The 24,541-nt window shown below is 38.3% G+C and overlaps 1 protein-coding gene across 1 annotated transcript in view; it reads left to right on the top strand.

Moving 5' to 3' along the window:
* Window positions 1-24,541, top strand: part of LOC113605502 (zinc finger protein 569-like) — a 61,878-nt gene that overhangs the window by 16,195 nt on the left and 21,142 nt on the right. Inside the window, 1 exon segment of the mRNA XM_027078875.1 lies at window positions 13,706-13,763. Coding sequence (XP_026934676.1) covers window positions 13,706-13,763 — 58 coding nt within the window.

Here is a 24,541-nt window from a genome sequence, read left to right as displayed (position 1 = left end):
CAGAGACCACCAAGCAGGATAAACACAAATAAAAATGAAAAACACTTTTGGACATATCATATTTTTAAAAAATATACTTATTTATTTATTTATTTGGCTGCTCTGGGTCTTAGTTGTGGTATGAGGGATCTTCATTGCCACATGCGGGATCTTCATCGCAGCATGCAGGATCTTTAGTTGCAGCATGCAGGATCTTTTAGTTGCAGCATGCAGGCTGTTAGTTGTGGCAGGTGGGATCTAGTTCCCTGACCAGGGATCGAACCTGGGCCCCCTACATTGGGAGCACAAAGTCTTAACCACTGGACCACCAAGAATGCCCCTGGGTATTATCATATTTAAACTTCTGAAAAAGAAAGATAAGGAAGAAAATCTTGAAGGCAACTTCAAGAAAATAGAAACTTTATGTACTGAGGGACAAGGATAAGAATCACATACAGCAGACTTCTCATCAGATATCATGCAAGCAAGAAGACAATGGAGACAAATTTTTAAAGTACTGAAAGAAAAAAGCTATCAATACAGGATTCTATACCATGTAAAAATATGCTTCAAAAATGAAAAATAAATACTTTTTCAGGGACTTCCCTGGTGGCGCAGTGGTTAAGGATCCACCTGCCAATGCAGGGGACATGGGTTCAATCCCTGGTCTGGGAAGATCCCACATGCCATGGAGCAACTAAGCCCATGCAGGGTAACTAAGCCCATGCACCAAAACTACTGAGCCTGCGCTCTAGAGCCTGCGAGCCACAACTACTGAAGCCCACTAGCCACAACTACTGAGCCCCATGAGCCACAACTACTGAAGCCAGTGCACCTAGAGGCTGTGCTCCTCAATAAGAGAAGCCACCACAATGAGAAGCCTGCACACCACAACGAGAGAAAGCCCACACGCAGCAATGAAGACCCAATGCAGCCAAAAATAAATAAATAAAATACTTTAGACAATCAAAAACTCATTGCAGGCTTCCCTGGTGATGCAGTGGTTAAGAATCCCCCTGTCAATGCAGGGGACACGGGTTCGAGCCTTGGTCCGGGAAGATCCCACATGCTGCGGAGCAACTAAACCTGTGCACCACAACTACTGAACCTGCACTCTAGAGCCCACAAGCCACAACTACTGAGCTCACGTGCCACAACTACTGAAGCCTGCATGCCTAGAACCTGTGCTCCACAACAAGGGAAGCCACTGCAATGAGAAGTCCGAGCACCGCAATGAAGAGTAGCCCCTGCTCGCTGCAAGTAGAGAAAGCCCGTGTGCAGCAATGAGACCCAACACAGCCATAAATAAATAAATTTTTATTTATTTAAAAAAACTGCCAATAGACCTTCTCTACAGGAGATGCAGAAGGAATATGATATCAATCAAACTTGGATTTGCACAAAGAAATGAAGAGCATTGGAACTGGAATCAGTGAAATTCAAATAAAATTCATTTCCTTTCTTATATGTAATTGCTCTAAAAGATACGTGATCATCTAAAGTAAATATTGTATGTTTATGGCATAGGTAAAAGTGAAATATATGACGAATGTAGCACAAAGGATGGGAGGAATTTGGAATATGTTGTTGTGGTCTTTATACTACAAGTGAAGCAGTGTCATATTATTTGAAGGTAGATGCAGATTTTTTTTTTGGGGGGGTTGTTCCAAAGAGCAAATTTAATCAGAGAAGTGAGAAAATTCAGAAACAAAGGAAAGCAGTCAAGCAATTTGAAACAATAATAGCTTAGCCATTAAACAAAGTTAAAGATCTTTAGTTCCTCCATAAGGTCTGTAGTTAGTATTCTGAGCCATCCTTGAGTTGTTTGGCAGATGGTGAAACCCCCATCAGGTGGAAAAAGTTAACTGCTGCTTGACCATGAGCGAGTTGACCCCAGGTGGGTTGGAATCAGATTGATGATATTGACTCCTGATTACCTCACCACCAACGAATCAGAAGAAGGTGCACAAGCTGATCACACAACTCCACCCCCTTACCCTGTCTTTATTTATTTATTTATTTTTGTGGTACGCGGGCCTCTCACTGTGGTGGCCTCTCCCATTGCGGAGCACAGGCTCCGGACGCGCAGGCTCAGCAGCCATGGCTCATGGGCCTAGCCGCTCCGCGGCATGTGGGATCCTCCCGGACCGGGGCACGAACCTGTATCCCCAGCATCGGCAGGCGGACTCTCAACCACTGCGCCACCAGGGAGGCCCATATGTACATTTTCAATATTCTTTTCCACTATGGTTTATCATAGGCTATTGAATATAGTTCCCTGTATTATATATATAGTAGGACGTTGTTGTTTATCCTTTCTGTATATAATAGATTACATCTGCTAACCCCAACCTCCCACTCCATCTCTCCCCCTGCCCCTCCTGCTTGGCTACCACAAGTCTGTTATCTATGTCTGTGAGACTGTTTCTGTTTCATAGATAGGTTCACTTGTATCATATTTTAGATTCCACATATAAGTGATATCATATGGTATTTGTCTTTCTTTTTCTGACTTCACTTAGTATGATAATCTCTAGTTGCATCCGTGTTGCTGCTGAAGTAAAATTTTAAATGCCATTTTATTAGCACCCCCAAAATACAATACTTAATAAATCTCACAAAGTATGTACAGGCACTGTATGCTGAAAATGAAAAAAAAAACATGATGAAAGAAAATAAATTAAAAATAAATGGAAATGCAGCTACATGGGTGGACTTAGAGATTAGCATGTGAAGTGAACTAAGTCAGAAACAGAAAGACAAATACCATAATGAAGGGGTGTTCTGCGGGTTGTCCTCCACTTCATGTTAGTGTTAATAGGTCTGCTAGTAGTACTCAAAATAGGCACTGGCTGAGAGGTGGAGATGTTATGCTTCGTTGTTTGGATGTGTGAAGAATTGGGATAAATGCTAGAATTAAGATTGAAAAGATTAGGGCTAATACTCCTTCTAGTTTATTAGGAATTTATTGTAGAATTACATGTGCAAATAGAAAATATCACCCTGGCTTGATATGAGGTGGTGTGTTGAGAGGGTTTGCTGGAGTGTAGTTGTCTGGGTCTCCTAGTAGGTTGGGTGAAAATAGCTCTAATATTATTAGTATTAAAATTAGTAACAAGGCACCTAGGATGTCTTTGATTGTACAGTAGGGGTGAAATGTAATTTTGTCTGTATCGGATGAGATTCCTGTAGGATTACTGGAGCCTGTCTTGTAGAGGAATAGTAAGTAGACAGCTGCTAGTGCTGCAATTATAAATGGGAGAATAAAATGGAAGGCGAAGAATCGTGTAAGAGTTGCTTTATCTACTGAAAAGCCACCTCAGATTCATTTGACGAGGCTTGTGCGGATACATGGGATTGCTGAGAGGAGAACAGTATTAACTGTTGCTCCTCAGAATATTTGTCCTCAGGGTAAGCCATAGCCCATGAATGCTGTAGCTATGACTGTAAATAATAAGATGATTCCAGTGTTCCATGTTTCTGAAAAGGTATAGGATCTGGGACTCCCCTGGTGGTCCAGTGGTAAAGAATCCACCTTCCAATGCAGGGTACATGGGTTCGATCCCTGGTCGGGGAATTAAGATCCCACATGCCATGGGGTAACTAAGCTCATTTGCCACAACTACTGAGCTCACGTGCCTCAATGAGAGAGTCCACGTGCCACAAACTACAGAGCCCACGTGCTCACCCAAGGGCCACAACTACAGAGCCTGTGTGCCCTGGAGCCCACACGCCCCAACTAGAGAGAGAAAACCCACACACCATAACTAGAGAGAAGCCTAAGCACTACAACGAAGAGCCCACGCGCCGTAACAAAAGATCCTGCATGCCTCAATGAAGATCCCGTGTGCCGCAACTAAGACCCGATGCAGCCAAAAAAATTTAAAAGGAAGAAAATAAATAAAATAAGTAAATATTTTAAAAAGGTGTAGGATCCATAGTATAATCCTTGTCCTATGTGAATAAATAGGCAAATAAAAAAGATGGAAGCTCCATTTGCATGTAGATATCGGATAATTCATCCATAGTTTACGTCTCGTATATGTGTTACTGATTAAAAAGTGGTTATTGTATCTGATGTATAATGTATTGCTAGAATAAGCCTGTCAAGATTTGTAGAACTAGGGAGTTCCCTGGTGGTCCAGTGGTTAGGACTCTGTGCGCTCACTGCTGAGGGCCCAGGTCCAATCCCTGGTTAGGGAACTAAGATCCCTGCAAGCCAGGGCGGGGATCTTTTTGTGGCAGGGCCAAAAAAACCCCAGAAAAAAAACAAAAATAAATGCCCAGTAGGGAACCAAAATTTCATCATGATGAAATGTTTGATGGAGCTGGGAGATCAATAAATGCATTGTTAATTTTTGTTGATGGATGATTTTCAGATGTTGGTTATTAAGTATTCTTATGGTTGAAATACAGTGATTTTTCATGTCATTGGCTATGGTTAGATTCCATGTAAGAATAATGATAACATACATTGTATTTATTTTAAGTACTATTTTTGTAATTAGTCTTGTGGGTTTTTCTTCAAAACCTTCACCTAGGGCTTCCCTGGTGGCTCAGTGGTTAAGAATCCGCCTGCCAATTCAGGGGACATGGGTTCAATCCCTGGTCTGGGAAGATCCCACATGCCGTGGATCAACTAAGCCTGTGCACCACAACTACTGAGCCTGCACTCTAGAGCCTGTGAGCCACAACTACTGAAGCCTGCGTGCCTAGAGCCCATGCTCCGCAACAAGAGAAGCCACCGCAATGGGAAGCCTGCACACTGCAACGAAGAGTAGCCCCCGCTCGCCACAACTAGAGAAAGCCCGTGCACAGCAACAAAGACCCAAAACAGCCAAAAATAAATAAAATAAATAATTTTTTTAAAAAACCTATTTATGGTGAACTTGGGTTGATTGTAGGTGGTGGTTTTGGTTGTGGGATTGTGTTGAATTTTGGTGGTTCGTTTTGGGGTCTAATAGCATTTTTGATTTATTTAGGGGGAATGTTGATAGTATTTGGTTATATGACAGCTATGGCTACTGAGCAGTATCCTAAAGTTTGAGTTTCTAGTAAGACCGTTCTAGGTATATTTCTTTCAGGGTTGATAGAATTTTCAATAGTATTCTATGTTTTAAAGCAGCGGTCCCCAACCTTTTTGGCACCAGGTACCAGTTTCAAAGAAGACATTTTTTCTTCTATGAAAAAATGGTCGGGGGGTACGGGGGTGGGGGATGGTTCAGGTTGTAATGCGAGCGATGGGGAGGAGCAGATGAAGTTTCCCTCGCTTGCTTACTACTCACCTCCTGCCGTGCTGCCCTGTCCCTAACAGGCCGTGGACCAGTACCAGTCCGTGGCCCGGGGGTTGCGGAACCCTGTTTTAAAGGATGAAGAAGTGGAGATTGTATTTAAGTTTAATGGACTAGGGGATTGGGTAATTTATGGTACGGGTGATTCTGGGTTTTTTTTTTAGTGAAGAGGCTATAGGAATTGCGACATTGTATAGCTCTGGTACTTGATTAGTAATTGTTAACCGTTGATCATTGCTTATTGGTGTTGTGGTTATTATAGAGGTTACTCGTGGTAATTGAACGGAATTATGCTTAGGGTAAGGGTAATGAGGAATGAAAGAAAATATAGTTTGATTAGGCCTTTTTGGTCTGATACTAGCATAGAAATTTTTATTTGAATAAGGGAAGTAGTTTTGGGTAGCTACTTTCTAGTCAGATTAAATCTAGGAAGGCTGATGTGATTTTTGGCTTGCTGATAAATTTAAGTATGGTGGGAAGTTGTGTATAATAATGGAGAAATACCCTAGGGGGTTGGAAAATTTGAAGGGTACTTAAATTTTAAGTTTTGTGTGGTGAGGTTGATTTCAGTGCCAGATGGTTACAGCAAGGGCAGTTAGTTTCAAATAATAAGGTATAGTTATTTATGGAATTGTTGTTGGGGGAATATTGTTGGAGATAAGAAATCCAGCAAAAATACTTCCAGTTAGTAAACATTTAATAGAATTGATTAGGAGTGGGTTGTTTTCATTAATTAGAATTAAAGTGGAAAATTTGTCCTAATAGTGCAAGAGAATAATGTGAGTGATATAGACAATTGTAAGGGATGTGGTGACGAGAGTTATTAGTAGGGCTCAGGTATTGGTATATGACATGTTAGCGATTTTGATGATTAGGTCTTTAGAGTAGAATCCTGTGAGGAAGTGTATTCCTGTCAGTGCGAGACTTCAATAATGAGGGCTGTTGTGGTAAAAGGTATTGCTTTAAATAAACCTGTCTACTGAATGTCTTGCTCATCATTTAGGCTATGAATAATGGATCTAGAGCATGTAAATAGTATGGCCTTGAAAAAGGCATGTGTGCAAATATGGAGAAATGCTAAGTAAGGCTGGTTAATACTGATTGTTACTATTATAAGGCCTAATTGGCATGAAGTAGAGATGGCAACAATTTTTAAATGTCATTCTGGGTAAGAGTGCATACTGCTGTAAATAATGTGGTAATTGCTCCAATACAGAATATTATTGTTTGGGTAAATTTATTATTCTCTGTTAAAGGGTAAAAGCGGATAAGTAGAAAAGTGCCTGGTGGCGCAGTGGTTGAGAATCTGCCTGCTAATGCAGGGGACACGGGTTCGAGCCCTGGTCTGGGAAGATCCCACATGCCGCGGAGCAACTAGGCCCATGAGCCATAACTACTGAGCCTGCGCGTCTGGAGCCTGTGCTCCGCAACAAGAGAGGCCGTGATAGTGAGAGGCCCGTGCACCTCGATGAAGAGTGGCCACCGCCTGCCACAACTAGAGAAAGCCCTCGCACTGAAAAGAAGACCCAACACAGCCAAAAAAAAAAAAAAGAAAACAACTATAAAAAAAATACCTGCTACAACTATTCTTGAGTGGAGTAGGGCTGAGATGGGGGTAGGGCCTTCTATTGCTGGGGGAAGTTATTTGTGATGCCAAATTGGGGGGATTTTTCAGTTGTGGCCAATAACAAGTCCTGTTAGAGGCAGGTTTGGGTGATTTAGGTTAAGTATAAATATTTATTGTAGGTCTCATGCATTTAAGTTAAATGGGAATCATGCTACTGATAATAATAAATCCAATATCTCCAATGCGATTATATAAAACTGGTTGGAGAGCGGCTGTATTTGCCTCTGCTCATCCATGTTGTCACCCGATGAGTAGAAAAGATATAATTCCAACTCCTTCTGATCCAATGAAACGCTGGAAAAGATTGTTAGCAGTGATAAGAATTAGTATTGTGATAAGAAAAAGGAGTATTTAAAGAATCGATTGATGTTAGGATCTGAGTGCATATATCAGATTGAAAATTCTATAATAGATCACGTGACAGATAATGCTACTGGCACAGGTATTATTGAGAAGGAGTCTGTTTGAAGCTAAGTGATAATTTAAGGGTTTGGATAGTAATTCAATGTCAGCTTGAGATAATTCTTTCTTGTCCTGTGTGAATGAATATTATTGTTGGAATTAAGCTGGTGATAAAAGCATATGAAATAGTGGTTTTTACATAGGATCGATATATGTTACTTTTGTAGATGTTGGTATTTGTTATTATGATTGGTATTGTTAGTATAACTAGTGTAACTAGTGTGAAAGAGGTAAATAAGTTTATTACTTCTGTTTTGAGTTGCACCAACTTTTTGGTTCCTAAGACCAATGGATCAATACTATCCTTTAAAAGCTTGAAAAAGCCATACTATTAGATATGGAGGCATGAATTAGCAGTTCTTGCATACTTTTTTGGTAAACAAGAAGGTTTAGTCTTCCGTTACTAGATTCACAATCTAGTGTTTTTTAAAACTATATTTACAGTACAAGGGCCATAAAATGGTTTTGGGACTTAACGATAGGAGTAAGAGAGGTAAAATGTGAAGAGTTATAAGAGCATTTTCTCATATGGATGATGGCTTAATATTATTGATAGAGTTTGTATATTTGCCTTTTGCTATGATTAACATATATAGAGAGTATAAGGCAGTAATTACTATAGTAATTCCTATTAGGATAATGGTGACATTTGATCATGAGAAGGATGATACTACTACAAATAGTTCTCCAATTAGCTTAATAGTTGGAGGTAGAGCTAGGTTTGTTAGGCTTGCTAGTAGTCATCACCGTTGCTATTAATGGGAGGAATGTTTGTAGACCTCTGGCTAGAATTATCATTCGGCTGTAAATTTGTTAGTAATTTGAATTTGTGAGGCAGAATGATATGAATGATGTGAGGCCATGGGCAATTATTAGAGCAGTGGCTCCTATATAACTTCAAGGTGTTTGGATAAGAATGGCTACGAAAACAAGTGCTATGTGACGGACAGAATAATATGTGATAAGTGACTTCAAGTCTGTTTGGTGTAAACAAATTGAACTCGTTATGATTATTCCTCATAAGGAGAATATGAGAAAAGGGTGTGCTATGAAATCTGTTAATGGGTTTAGTATTGTTGTAATTCATAGTATACCATAGCCTCCGAGTTTTAGTAGTATGGCTGCAAGGACTATGGATCCTGCAATGGGGGCTTCTACATATGCTTTAGGTAATCAAAGGTGAAGGCTGTAAGGGGTATTTTACTATAAAGCCTATTATACAGGCTAGTCATATGAAAATGTTGGATAAGGAGATGGATATTGCTTGTGTTCAATATTGAAGTATTAGAAAATTTAGTGAGCCTGTGATATTTTGAATATGTACTAGTGCTACTAAGAGTGGAAGCGATCCTACTAGTGTATAAAATAAGAAATAAACTCCTGCATTAAGTCGTTCAGTTTGATTACCCCACCGGGTAATGGTAAGTGTCGGGACTAGTGTTGCTTCAAATAAAATATAAAATAAGATTAATTCTATGGCAGTGAGTGTTATAATTAGGAATATTTGTAATATAATTAGCATGGTAATATATAACTTTTTGAGTTAATGATTGTTTGAATGGGTGAACTTGGCTGGCTATTAGTATTAATGGGAAGAATCATGTTAAAATTAATAATGGTGCTGATAAGGAGTTGGAAAAAAATTAGTGAAAAGTTGAGGCTATTGTCATTAAATTGATTAAGAAGAAAAGACTCATGAGACTAATTAATAAGCTGTGGACTGGTATTAATTCAGATTATGCTGTTCTTTGATAGTCATGTTAGTGGTGTTAGTATAATTGTAGGAATAATAATTTTTAACATTGGAGGAGATTAAGATTTTGTACATAATCAGTGCCGTATATGTTTGATACTCTTACTAGTAAGGACAGTCCAAGTGCGGCTTTGAAAGCTGTGAATACTAGCAGAACAATTGGCATTATGCTGGCTAGGGTAGAATGTGTATTTAGAATGATCAGGGTTGCTATAATGAATAGTGATAGTATTATGCCTTATAGGCATAATAGTGAAAATATTAGGTGAGATCGATATATTAATAATCCTACAAGAGATACTGTGAATGCTATAATAATATTTATATAAACTAAAGGCACTTGATTAATGAACTTAATCATAATCTAACAAGTAAAAATAATTTAGTTTAAACTGACTACCATATTCAGTTCATTCTAGTCCTTTTTGGTTAGGCTAGGCTGTTGCTTGTAATAAAATTAGGAATAAAGCTATAATGAGTGTTGTTTTCAGATTATTTGTCTGAGATGCTTAGGGTAAGGGTAAAAGGAGAGCAATTTCTAAGTTGAAAAGAAGGAATGTAATGGCTACTAAGAAAAATTTTATGGAAAATGGTACATGTGTTGGTCCTATAGGGTCAAACCCACATTCATAAGAACTTGTTTTTTTCTGTGTAAATATTTAATTGGGGAAGTCAGAATGCAATTAATACAATTAGTTAGGCTAGTGCTATGTTTGTAATTAATGTCAGTATTAGATTTATTATTCTTTTTGGGATTATACTGAAACTAATTGATTGGAAGTCAACTGTACTGTTTAATACTAAAAGAATAAGATCCTCATCAATAAATGAATATGTAAAGGAATAGTCATACTACATCTACAAAATGTCAATATCAGGCAGCAGCTTCGAAGCCAAAATGATGGTTAGATGAGAAGTGATATTTTAATTGATGTAAGAAGAAAATGATAAGGAAAGTAGAGCCATAATTACATGTAGTCTGTGGAATACTGTAGCTATGAAGAAAGTTGATCCATTTGAAATTGTAAAGGATGTTTCATAGTATTCTAAGGCCTGTAGACTTGTAAAATGAAAGCCTAGGGCAATTGTAATAAGAGCGTAGAGTATGTGTTTGCAGTTTCCTTCTATGAGGCTGTGGTGGGCTCAGGTAATGGATACCCTTAATACAGAGGTATTAAGAAGTGTTACTTCTAATGGATTTAGGGAATGGATGCCTGTTGGTGGTAAGCATCCACCTAGTTCAGGTGTAGGGGTAAGGCTTGAGTGACAGAAGGCTCAAAAAAAGCCAGTAAAAAAGACGACTTCTGAAATAATAAGATTATTCCATATCGAAGTCCTTTTTGAACAACTGATGTATAATGGCCTTGGGAAATTATTTCCCGGATGATGTCTCATCATCATTAATACGTTGTTAAGGCCTAGTGATAATAATGTTGAATTGAAGTGAAATCATGTAATTAGGCCTGATATTATTAGAAGGGCTGAGAGAGCTCCTATAAGGGGTCAGGGACTGGGATTTACTATGTGATATGCATAGGTTTGGTGGGTCGTTGTGTATTGTCATGTAGATAAAGACTTACTAGTAAGGTAAATGCATAAGTTTGAATTATGGCAATGGTGATTTCGAGGATAGTAAGTAATACAAGGATAATAAATGTAATGAGGGCTGTGGTGGTGCTAATATTCAGCAATGCTAGAGTCACTCCTCCAATTAAATGAATAATAGATGTGCTGCTGTGATGTTAGCTGTTGATTGTACCGCTAAAGCTATTGGTTGAGAATGAATAAGTTAATAGTTTCGATGATTACTAGTATAGGAATAAGAGGAACTGGTGCTCCTTGTGGTAGAAAATGAGCTAAGGATGCTTTTGTTTTATGACAAAAGCCTGTAATTACAGTTCCTGCCCTTAGGGGAATTGCTATTCCTAGATTTATTGAGTTGTGTAGTAGGTGTAAATGAATGTGGTAATAGTCCTAATAGATTTGTTTTTTGTTTGTTTGTTTGTTTGTTTTCTTTTGCGGTACGGGCCTCTCACTGTTGTGGCCTCTCCAGTTGCGGAGCACAGGCTCCGGACACGCAGGCTCAGCGGCCATGTCTCACGGGCCCAGCCGCTCCGCGGCATGTGGGACCTTCCCTGACCGGGGCACGAACCCTTGTCTCCTGCATCGGCAGGCGGACTCTCAACCACTGCGCCACCAGGGAAGCCCCCTAATAGATTTGTTGATCCAATAAATAAGATGAGTGATATTAGTATTAGTGCTCAGGTTTGTCCTTTGTGGTTGTGAATAACTATTATTTGTTTCAGTGTTAGCTGAACTAGTCATTGTTGAATAGAAATTATACGATTATTGATTAGGTGTTGGGAGTAAAATGCTCGGGAATATGATAATTAAGATAATGATAGGAAGTCCTATTATTGTTGGGATAATGAAAGAGGCAAATAGATTTTGTTCATTTTGTTTCTCAAGGGGTAGGTTGTTTTTGTATTTTGGTAGACCTCAACTCTGGGTTTGAATAATATATTTTGAAATTTTTAGTTGGAATATAATAAATAGGAGTAGAATTATTGATAGAATAATAATAAATCATGTTGCTATATCCAGTTGTAGCATATCATTAAGGGGAGTTTTAACTCCCAGTCTTTTTTTTTTTCTTAAGGTATTTTTATTTATTTATTTATTGGCTGCATTGGGTCTTTGTTGTTGCTCGAGGCTTTCTCTGGTTGAGGCAAGTGGGGGCTACTTTTTGTTGTGGTGCACAGCCTTCTCATTGTGGTGGCTTCTCTTGTTGAGGAGCACGGGCTCTAGGTGTGCGGGCTTCCGTACTTGTGGTGCAGGGGCTTAGTTGCTCCACAGCATGTGGGATCTTCCCAGACCAGGGATCGAACCCATGTCCCCTTCATTGGCAGGCGGATAATTAACCACTGTGCCACCAGGGAAGTCCCCCTAACTCCCAGTCTTTAACTTAAAAGGTTAATGCTGTTTAGCTTCTTAATGAATTTATAATACTGATGCGGATCATTTTTCAAAGTATTTTAGTGGTACTAAAATGGGTATAAAACTATGATTTGATCCACAAATTTCTGAGCATTGCCCATAATATAGACCTCATTGTGTTGATATGAGAGTTGTTTGATTTCGGTGTCCTGGAATTGCATATATATCATATCATAAATCAGGGATCCCCAACCCCCGGGCTACGGACCGGTACTGGTCTGTGGCCTGTTAGGAACCAGGCCGCACAGCAGGAGGTGAGCGGTGGGCAAGCAAGCAAAGCTTCATCTACCACTCCCCACTGCTCGCATTACCGCCTGAACCATCCCCCCCGCCACCATCCGTGGAAAAATTTTCTTCCACAGAACCGGTCCTTGGTGCCAGAAAGGTTGGGAACCGCTGCCACACATAATACATTATATGTATAACCGTGCATTAATTGATTACCCCATGCTTATAAGAGTGTATGTTAACCCAGAGGTCCCCAACCTTTTTGGCACCAGGGACCAGTTTCCTGGAAGACAGGTTTTCCATTGTGGCGGGGGGGGGGGGCATGATTCAGGCCGTAATGCCAGCGAGCGATGGTTCAGGCGATGCTGCTAGCGATGGGGAGTGCCTTGCTCTGGCGCTACTCACCTCCTGCTGTGTGGCCCGGTTCCTAACAGGCCGCAGACCGCCGGGGATGTGGGGACCCCTGCATTAACCTGTTGATAGTACATACTATATTATACTTATAATCATGCATTATTTACCCCATGCTTATAAGCATGTACATTATATTATGAATATTACATAATACATAATATTATTAATCGTACATAGTACATTGTTTTATGATTCAGTTTGTATTTGGGCAAAATAATATGTTAATTGTTTTTTAAAAAATCAAATAGTGCTACTAGACTTGTAATAAGAATAAGAAAAACTATACCCTGATCCTTTTTTCTCCCCATCTCTAATTCCTGTCCCCAGAAAGAATCACTTTCAACCCTTAACTGTGCCTTCTTTCGTTTACTCCGTTTTTCCAAATCATATGTTTATCCTGCTATTATTTGACACTTTTCAGATTTAGATTTTTTTATACTATGGAAAATAAGAATTAAACGTTCCTACCACCACCAGTACCTCTGATACACATCACTCACACACACAAACTTCTCCTGACTCTTTTCTCAAAATATAAAATCGTCACCATTTTAGTTAAATTCCCATTTAGTTTGTAGTTAAAATATTTCTTTTAAAAGCCTCAATACATTAAAATACCTTAGGTGTGTTGTCAGTTTCATAATTTTCTTGGTGATGTGCTTTCGTGAAGCTGTATATCTTTCTGCTCCACGTGAACTGTTTATTCTCTGATACAGAGCTATTGGTAAATTCATGGGGCATCTCCTACACGTGTACTCCTATTCCTGTTCACCATATGCATAAGCTCCACATGATGTAGTAGTCATCTTTATACCTGGGGAATGTATATTCTTGGCCTTTCTGATGGCTCTAAGTATCATTTTGCTATAGAGTGACCTTTAATCTACCTTGTGGGTGCAGATTTCTGAAACTGCAAAACAAACCTTGTTTAATGGCTTTTATTCTCTTCTCCAGCTCTGCCTTCTCAGGCGCAGTCCACTCCCAGAAAGAAAAGGAAATGACTGAGTTGCAGGTAAATTTTAAGTAGTATATTTGTTCCCTGCCTTATTTTACAGTGCAGTTTAAGGAAATTGCAGTAATCCATACACTAAATTGGAAAATCCTATACAGATAAAATATATTTTCAGAGGAAACAGAGTTGGAAGATTAAGCCCAGGAAATATGATTATGCAGAAATGCTTTCATTCAGAGAGATTAAAGTTGGGCTTCAATTTTGAATTTCATTATAATAGGTAAACAAGGGCAGAAATTCATTACATAATTTGCATTGTCCATAAGGATAAAAATGAACATTTATTAGCAGAAGTAAGTTTTTCATTGGCACCTAGGTCAATGAATACATTGTAGTGAGACTTCCCATAGTTGGTAAACCCAGATTTTCTAGTGGTTTTATTTTTTTGTTTTTTTTTAATAATTTTAAAGTCTTGGCCATGCCACATGGCTTGCAGAATCTCAGTTCCCCAACCAGGGGTTAAATCCGGGCCATGGCAGTGAAAGTGCCGAATCCTAACCACTAGACTACCAGGGAACTCCCCACTGATGGTCTGTTTTGATCGAGGATAAGGCAAAGAATATATGTCAAAATAGCCCAGCATTGGAAAGAACGCAAATCAACATCAACAGAAAATGGAATAAGTTATAGTATTTCATGCAATTGGACACTATACACATAAACACACACACACACACACACACACACACACTCCCCAAAGCAGATTACTGCTACTTATAACAACATAGATAATCTCACAAACATGTGTCATAAGAGAAGTCAGAAATGAGAATACATTCTATGTGATTCCATATATATGAAGTTAGAAAACTAATCTCAGTGATAGAAAATAGTGGTTACCCCTGAAGGGGTATTTACTGGGAAGGGACATGAGGGAACCTTCTAGTATGCTGAAAATGCTCTGTATTTTGACCTGAGGTAGGTACACAAATACATAAATGTATAAAAATGTCTCAGTTTGTACACTTAAGATTAATGCATTTTACATTATTCTATGCTTTCATACCTTATTTTTAAAAAAAACTAGAATATCTGAAGAAATAGATGGGATGTGTCTTTCAAATGACCCTGTATAATTATCTTTTTCCATGTGTGTTTGCTGAGATTCAGCCACAGTCTGAAGTAATCATTTATGGTAAATTCTTATAATTTTAGTCCACTAGAATGTGAACAAAGAGTATGCTTTATTTGGTTTACTGCTGTATCTCCAGCCCCTAGAACAATGCCTGGTATATGTGGTTTTTGTAAATGTTTGTGGTTTTAATGAATTGAATCCATGGTTCCTTATTTCTTCTTCATTTTACTCTTAGAATAAGTAATGCCTGTCTCCTCTTCAAGGACATTTCCTTTTCCTCAGAACTTGATCCTTTTTCTTCAGACTTCTTTTGGCATCTTTCTCTTTCAGATTTATCCTGCACTCTTAGCTACTGAACAAATCTCACTTTACTGCCTTTTCAGCCTTAGCTCAAAGCTTTGCCATACTGAGATGTGCCTTTCTTTGACCAGGTACCCCTATCTAGCAGCTTCTCTGATCTCTAGTTTTTTCCTCAGTTAATTTTCAAAGTGAATACGTGTTTAACCAGCATAAGCACTGGATCAAGAAATGGAATATTACACTAACACCCATTAGACTCCTGCACCTTTCCCAGTTATTACCTTCACCCCAGGGGTAACCACTGTTCAGATTATATCACTATAGATTATTTATGCCTATTTTTAAACTTTATGTAACCTATATACTTTGTGTCTGACTTCTTTTGCTCAATATTTTGTTTGTCAGATTCATGTTGAATCATTGCATGTAAGTAGTTTACTTAACCTTACTACTGTATATTATTTAATTAATGTGAATAAACCATAATTTTATGTATCCATTCTATTACTGATAGGCATTTAGGTAGTTTTTATTTGGGAACAATTAAAATATTGTTCCTATGAATTTTCTTGTAGGTTTTTGTTGCACATATGTACATATTTCTTTCTACCAAAGTAGAATTTCTGAGTCATAAGTTATGTTTAAGATTACCTTTTATTGATACTGCCAAACAGTTTTCCAAAGTGATTGTCCAAAATTGTACTCTTAACAGTGTATGAGAGTTCTGATTACTGCAAGACAACCATCTTGAGTGCATTTTCTGCAGTCACTAGCTGGTTTTTTGGCATAATATCAAACTCATAGGCAGTAAAAAAAAGAAGCTCAACTAAATTTGAATACATAAAAATTATATTCTCCTATTGATACAATCACCATAAAGTAAATTGGCAAAACTTGACAATAATCTTAGTAATACATATGGCAGACCCAATCTGGTGTTTAAATACCTATTTACAAACCAAATTAAAATCCAATAGAAAACTGCATATAGGGTATGAAAAAGAAATCCACAGTTGAAAAAGTAAGAACAAATGCCTGATAAAAATTGTAAATAATAATAAAAACTAATCTCTATTGTTAAAGTTTTACATCGATTACCTCATATAGACTTCATAAAGAATCTTCATTTTTTTTCAGGAGTTAAGAAACAAGCATAGAAAGATTAAGAAATTTGCTCAAGGTCATAGGTAAAGGATGTAGTAGAATCAGGATTTAGTCCCAGGTGGTGTAACTGTGAAGCCTGTAAACTTAACCACAGTCCTGTATGACCTCAGCCTCACTCATGATTAATGAAATGCAAATAAAATGATTTTCTAAAATAATCATCAGATTAGTCCCGTTTTTCATCATATCTCAAATCTGATCACTTGTCAACATTTCCATGGCTCTTGTAACCCAGGCCGTATCATCTCTTACCTGGAAGTACTTCAGTAACTGCCTGTTAATCTCCCTGCATACATTCTTAACCATCTGTAGTCCATTCTCCAGAGAACAACAGAAGTGATAATTTAAAAACCTGAGGTGTTAACTTCTCTGATTAAAATCATCTAATGGCTTCCCATTACACTTGGAATAAAATCCAGGTTTCTTATTGTCCTTTACAAAACCCTTCATGATATGCCTTCTTCCTATGTCTTTACCATTATCTTTTGCTACACCCTCCCTCATTCACTGTCTTTCAGTGATACTAGCTTTTTCCACACTTGGAACAGACAAAGTTTATCCCTGGGGAACTTTGAACATGCTAGTAAAGCTACCAGAAAAGACTAAAGTCCCAACTCAAACAGCTCCCTCTTACTAAGTTCTATTCAGGTCTTCGATTGATTGGATAAGGCCTACCCATATTAGGGAGGATGATCTGCTTTACTCACTTTACTGACCCAAATGTTAATCTCAAGTAGAAATACCCTCACAGACACACCCAGAGTAATGTTCAGCCAAATGTCTGGGCAACCTGCGACCCAGTCAGGTTGACACATAAGATCAACCAATTACACTATCTTATTCTATCTTACCTATTTACATGTTTATGTTTTCATTTGTTTCCCTCAACTAGTATGTAAGTTCCAGGAGGACCAGAACTTATGTCTGTCTTACAGCTATATCCTTAGGCTCTAAACCAGTGCTGGGCACGTCTAGTAAGTTGGTAACTTATTGAATAAAAAACCATAACTCCAGGGCTCAAATAAGAATTATTTTCTCATTCTCTTCAGTGGCAGTTAATATTCATAATGAAAACCTCAACTACTATGAGACCCTCAAATAGTCTCTGAGCTATCAGAAAAAAAAGTTTCAATTGTTTCATTCTCCTGTTCCACTACTTTAACATATAGGGGAAATAGAAGAGTTGAGATTTAGGAGGTATTGGTGAGACTGAGGTAAATGAACTTGTTGACACATTGTACCTAGGTGTTGAAGAAGAGGTAGGAATCAAAACTTAATGCTACAGGGCTTCCCTGGTGGTGCAGTGGTTGAGAGTCCGCCTGCCGATGCAGGGGACACGGGTTTGTGCCCTGGTCCGGGAAGATCCCACATGCCGCGGAGCGGCTGGGCCCGTGAGCCATGTTTGCTGAGCCTGCGCGTCCGGAGCCTGTGCTCCGCAACGGGAGGGGCCACAACAGTGAGAGGCCCACGTACCGCAAAAAAAACAAAACAAACTTATGCTACAGTTCCATTTTTCAGAAAAGGTGTTAGTGTTGCCATTAATCAAGATAAGAAAGTTAATAGCAAAAATTGCTGAATATTATATCTCCTCAAAAACCTGATATGGAATAGGTAATGTTACCTGAAATAGTGAACTACCAATGGCAAACTACTAACTGGATTCTAGGTAGTAAATAAACATATGATAATTAGAAAAGCAAAATTTCCTATTAGAAAAGACTATATTTTTACAGTCTGTCAAAAAATCCAGGATTCATGAAAGAATCTCATCATTTTCCTAGTTGTGCCCTTTTCTATAGAGAATGATTAACTCTTAAAAGAGAATTTAAGAGAATATTTATTCCAACATTTTCATTTTATAGATGGGAAGCTTTTGACCCAGAGAAATTTTAAACATTGTTTAAGTAAAGCCATATCAATGCAGTTTAAAAGAAAGAAAAAAGGCAATTTGTTAATATCAGGTACTATAAAATTCAAGACAGTGAGCTTTATTTTTTTATTGAAGTATAGTTGATTTACAGTGTTGTGATAATCTCTGCTATATAGCAAAGTGATTCTGTTATACACATATATACATTCTTTTTTTTTTGCTGTTTTTTTTTATTTTTTTTAACTATACATTCTTTTTTTAATAATCTTTTCCATTATGGTTTATCCCAGGAGATTGGATATAGTTCCCTGTGCTATGTAGTAGGCCTTGTTGTTTATCTATTCTAAGCGTAATAGTTTGCATCTGCTAACCCCAAACTCCCAGCCCACCCCTCTCCCCCGCTCCTCCCACTTGGCAACCACAAGCCTCTTCTCTGTGTCTGTGAGTCTGTTTCTATTTGGTAAATAAGTTCATTTGTGCCATAGTTTAGATTCCACATATAAGTGATATCATATGGTATTTGTCTTTCTCTTTCTGACTTCACTTAGTATGATAATCTCTAGTTGCATCCATGTTGCTGCAAATGGCATTATTTCATTCTTTTTTACGGCTGAGTAGTAGTCCATTGTATATATGTACCACATCTTTATCTATTCATCCAAGACTGTAAGCTTTAAAAAAACAAAAAGAATGATGCTTTAAAATGCTGATAAGTGCATTAGGTAATAAAGATAAATGGTTAGGACTACTTCTGTACCAAATAAACTGCAGAAAATTTACTATAAGGAATACTGTGAAAAATAAGAAGGAACATATCAATAAGAAACTTTTATTGGTCTGTCTTAGCTCATGATAGACACATAAAGCAGACAACAAAATGAACATAACTACCAATAATAATTTGATAGAGCTAATTGATTATCATAGCTTATAGCCTGGAAACAATTAATATCCTTTTTTTAGATATGGAAAAACTAAAAAACTGACCATATATTAGGCCTGAATAAAACTCAATAAATTTCAAAAGTACAAACTGTACATGTTCCAGAATGCAGTTACATAGGAAGTTAATAATAAAAATTCAAAAAGAAAACATTTCCACATGGAAATATTAAAACTAGCATAAGCAACTTAGATCAAGAAAGACATAAAAATTTATGTTACAGAACATCTAAAAAATAATGTACAGAAGAAAACCTGCAGGCTGAATAATAATGATATGTTAATAAATATAAACAAAATGAACAAAATATAGTTCTAGAAATTAGAAACAATGTGAGAAAATAGAAGAAGGAATTGATGAGAATAAACTTGAAATCAGTGAGAACACAGAAAATTGAACTAATACAGAGCTGCTTTTGCTTCCATCTCTCTCATCTTTTTAAAAAATTATTATTTTAAAATCTAGGAAGAGAGAGGGAGAAATAGAATAAACAGCCATATACCCAATACCTGGAATTAGCATATTTAATATTTTGTCATTTTTGCTTTGAGATTTTTTTCAATAAAATAACTAGAATATTACAGATACTCTGTCCCCAGAGTCAGTCACTTTCATGAATGTTATGTATATCAAGCGTCCATGGTTTTATGTTTTTACCACACTGATTTGTATATATGAATATTATATAATGTTGCTCTCTGTTTTAGATTTTTAAATAATAGGGAACATAATGGACTGACAGTTCTGCAACTCATTTTTTCACTCCATATTGTTTTCAAGACATATTCATGTTAATATATGTATTTCTGACTTTACATCCTCTTCCACTGTTTTATTTTTCTTATGTCAATAGCATTCTATCTTAATTACCATGTCTTTATTATTATAAATATTGGTATCTGATAATGAAAACAACTCTCCATCTTTGTTTTTCTTTAACACTGCTGTAGCTATTTGTAGTGATTTATATATTTCCTTAGAAATTTTAGAATTAGTCCATTTCCACAATTAAAACTGCTTAGGTTTTTATTTCAAATTGAACTGAATTATGTTTACAAATATATCATCTGCAAATAGACACTTTTCATCATTTTGAATTCTCATGCCCCCCCCTTTTTTCTTGCTTTACTTCAATTGCTAAATGTTCAGTATAATGCTGAATAGATGTGGTGGCAGTCATCTTTGTTTCATTCTCAGTCTTAAGGGTATACTTTCAATGATCCATCAGTAAGTACGATATACCATGAAAGTTTTTTCATAAATACTCTTACAGATGAAGGAAATTTCCTTTTATTCCTAGCCTGCTAAGGGGGTCTATCATGAATTGGTATTGACTTTTGTCATACAATTTTCTTGTATATGTGATTTTTTAAAAAATAAATTTATCTATTTATTTTGGCTGGTTTTGCTCTTTGTTGTGGTGCGTGGGCTTCTCATTGCAGTGGCTTCTCTTGTTACAGAGCACGGGCTGTAGGTGCGCGGGCTTCAGTAGTTGTGGCTCGCGGGCTCCAGAGCGCAGGCTCAGCAGCTGTGACCCACGGGGTTGGTTGCCCCGCAGCATGTGGGATATTCCTGGACCAGGGCTTGAACCTGTGTCCCCTGCATTGGCAGGCAGATTCCTAACCACTGCGCCACCAGGGAAGCCCGTATATGTGATCTTGATCAAATAATGTTTCTCCTTTTTTCTGTTAATTTGGTCAATTAAAGTAATCAATTTTTAAAATCGAAGTATAGTTGATTTACAGTATTGTGTTAGTTTCAGGTGTACAGCCAGAGAGATTCAGTTATAAATATATATGTTCAGATTATTTTCAATTATAGATGTTGAAATATAAATACAAGATATTGAGTATAATATCCTGTGCCATAGAGTAAATCCTTGTTGCCTGTCTGTTTTTTGTATAGTACTTTGTATCAGTTAATCTCATACTCCGAATTTGTCCCTCCCCCTCCCCTTTGGTAACCATAAGTTTGTTTTCTATGTCTGTGAATCTGTTTCTGTTTTGTATATAGATTCATTTATATTATTCTTTACAGTCCATATATAAGTGATATCATAATATTTGTCTTTGACTTACTTCACTAAGTATAATATTCTCTAGGTCCATCCATGTTGCTGCAAATGGCAATACTTCATTCATTTTATGGCTACTAACATTCCATTGTGTATATATACCACATCTTCTTAAGGCACTCGTCTCTTGATGGGCACTTGGGTTATTTCCATGTCTTGGCTATTATAAATAGTGCTGCCATGAATATTGGGGTGCATGTATCTTTTCAAATTAGAGTTTTCATTTTTCCTGGATATATACCCAGGAGTGGGATTGCTGGATCATATGGTAGCTCTTTCTTTTTTATCCAATCTGCCACCCTGTGTCTTTTGATTGGAGCATTTAGTCTATTGATATTAAAAGTAATTACTGATAGGTATATACTTATTGCCATTTTAAACCTTGTTTTCCAGTTGTTTTTCCAGTTCTTCGTTCATTTCTTCTTTTTGTTTTTTTTTCCTTTGTGGTTTGATGGTTTTCTTTTGTTTTATGCTTGAGTTCCTATCTTTGTTTTTTGTGAATCTGTTATATGTTTTTGATTTGTGGTGACTGTGGAGTTCAAGTTTGTTGGCCCATGACTATCTCTACTTGTGTTAAACTTATAGTCATACAAGTTCACACCTCCCCCACATTTTGTGATTTTGATGTCCTATTTTACATATTTATGTTTTACCCTTTTGCTATTAATTGTAGTTATGTTGCTTTAAATTTTTTTTGATTGTTTTTAATCTATGTACTGGCTTAAGTGGTCTTCAATCTTGTTATATATTTACCTTTCTTATTGTGATTTTCCCTTTCCTATAGATTCTTGTTTCTTGTCTATTTGGAGAAGAGCCTTCAATATTTCTTTTAGGGTAGGTTTAGTATTGCTGAATTCTATAATTTTTGCTTGTCTGAGAAATTCTTTTTTTAAAATTTATTTTATTTTTGGCTGTGTTGGGTCTTCATTGCTGTGCGTGGGCATTCTCTAGTTGCAGCGAGCAGGGACTACTCTTCGTGTGGTGTGCAGGCTTCTCATTGTGGTGGCTTCTCTTTTTGCGGAGCACAGGCTCTAGGCGCACGGGCTTCAGTAGTTGCAGCACATGGGCTCGGTAGTTGTGGCTCACATGCTCTAGAGCACAGGCTCAGTAGTTGTGGCGCATAGCCTTAGTTGCTCTGTGGCATGTGGGATCTTCCCGGACTAGGACTTGAACCCGTGTTCCCTGCATTGGCAGATGGATTCTTAACTACTGTGCCACTAGGGAAGCCCTGCTTGTCTGAGAAATTCTTTATCTCTCCTCCTATTCTAAATGATAATCTTGCTGTAGAGTATCCTAGGTTTCTGGTTTTTTCCTTTCAGGACTTTGAATATGTCATGTCACTCCCTTCTGATCTGAAATGTTTCTATAGAGAAATCAGCTGATAGCCTATGGGGGTTCCCTCTAACTGACTGTTTTTCTCTTGCTGCGTTTAGAATCCTCTCTTTAACTTTTCTCATTTTAGTTATGATATATTTTGGCATGAGTTTGATTGGGTTCATCTTGTTTGGGACTCTCTGTGCTTCCTGTACCTGGATATCTGTTTCCATCTTTAGGTTTGAGAATTTTTCAGCCATGATTACTTCAAATACATTTTCGATCCCCTTTTCTCTCTCCTGTCCTTCTGGAACCCCTATTATGCATAGCTTGGCACATTTTATATTATCCCATAGATCTTGCATATTTCTTTCTTTTTTTAAAAAATTTGTCTTTCTGTCTGCTTTTCTGATTGGGTGATTTCCATTATTCTATCTTCCAGATCACTTATTCACTTTTCTGTGTCATTTAGTCTGCTATTCATTGCCTCTAGATTGGTTTTTATCCTGGCAATTGAATCGTCTAATTTTGATTAGTTCACCTTCATAGTTTCTAGCTCCTTGTTACAGTGGTCTTCATTTTTATTGATAATCTTTCTTAATTCCTGTAGCATTTTTATTACCCGTTTTTTGGGGATTTGGCGTCCAGTAGACTGGTGAGGTCTGCTTCATTATTTGTTCTTTCAGGGGATTTCTCTTGTTCTTTTTTTAGGAGTAATTCCTCTGCTCTTTCATTTTACTTAACTTTCTCTGCTTCTGTGAATTTAGGAGAAACAGTTATCTACTGTGTTCTTGAAGGGGTGTTTTTACGTGGGAGTGTCCCTATGTAGACTGTGTGTGTCCAACATTTTTGGTGCGAGGGCTGGTTTTGGTGTGGATGTTAGCCACGTTTTTCTTCAGAGTGTGTTGGCTGTTATTCCCTTGATAGTTGGTCTTTTGGTATCCAGAGCCTGTGCTAGATGGGAGGTGGGGTCTCTTCTTTGTTCCATGGCTGTCACCACCCTGTCGGGGGCAGGGTCTGCTTCCCAAATGTTGGAGTAGAAGTCCTAAGGTCAGGTTTCTCAGGCTCTGTTGCCCTTCAGTGCGTGCCCTACCCCAAAGAAGGTGGATGCTGAAGCAAGTGAGGCCCATGCACTCATAGCAAACCTATGTGCCACGTGTGTAGGTGTCCAGGGTTCTGCTCAGAAGCAGCACAAGGCGCATTCTTTTCTCTGTTTTGTTCCTCCCAGATCTAGTGCAGGGCTGTGGTGTGGAGTAGACTGGAGCTGGGTGTCAGGGTGTTGTCGCTGCAGGAATTGAGGTGGGCAGGAATTGAGATCTGGGCTGCCTCTGTGGCAGACTTCTCCCAGGATCTGTCTGCCCCAGGTCTGGTGCTAAGTCGCTGTGTTGAATGGGTGGGGCTGGAGCACTCTCGCTGGGAAACAAACTGCTGTGCACTCCTGCCCAGGGCCTGTCTGCCCAGTATTCAGCACTTAGCCATTATGCATTCTTGTGGCACTGCCCAGTGCACACACTGACATTGTCTGTGGTAGCTGGTTCTGCTGCCCCTGTGCACACATTGACAAAAGTCTCCACTGCTAGAGCTGCCACCACCACTGTGCGCAAGCTGACAGTGAAGCTCTGTGGCTCCCTCCAGATCACACCCCAGGCCATCTGGGCTGTTTCTGCATAGCTAGATCAAGCCCTCTCCCAGGACCTACCTGCCCGAGATTCAGCGCTTAGCCACTATGTATTCTTGTGGCACTACACGATGTGCTGACAATGTCTGCCCAGCTAGACCTGCTGCCTGATGTGCGTGCTGACAGTGTCTCCCCTGGCTAGACCCACCCTCCCGTGTGCACACTGACAGTGGCTCCATGGCTCCATCCAGATTACACCCCTGGCGCCCCCTGTCTGCCTCTGTGGAGCTAAACAAATCTTTCCCCTGATCTCGCACCAGGCTATGGTGTGGAGGGAGCAGGGCTGGGGCATTTACTGTTTAGGATTAGGAAGTGCGGTGAGGTGGCTGCTGCCGGTGCAACCTTTTCTCCATGCTGATT

Source organism: Aethalodelphis obliquidens, unplaced genomic scaffold (genome assembly GCF_003676395.1).
Source record: "Aethalodelphis obliquidens isolate GAN/ISIS:26980383/991018 unplaced genomic scaffold, ASM367639v1 scaffold43, whole genome shotgun sequence".
NCBI classification, from domain to species: Eukaryota; Metazoa; Chordata; class Mammalia; order Artiodactyla; family Delphinidae; genus Aethalodelphis; species Aethalodelphis obliquidens.
This window is presented reverse-complemented; position numbering and strand designations above follow the sequence as displayed.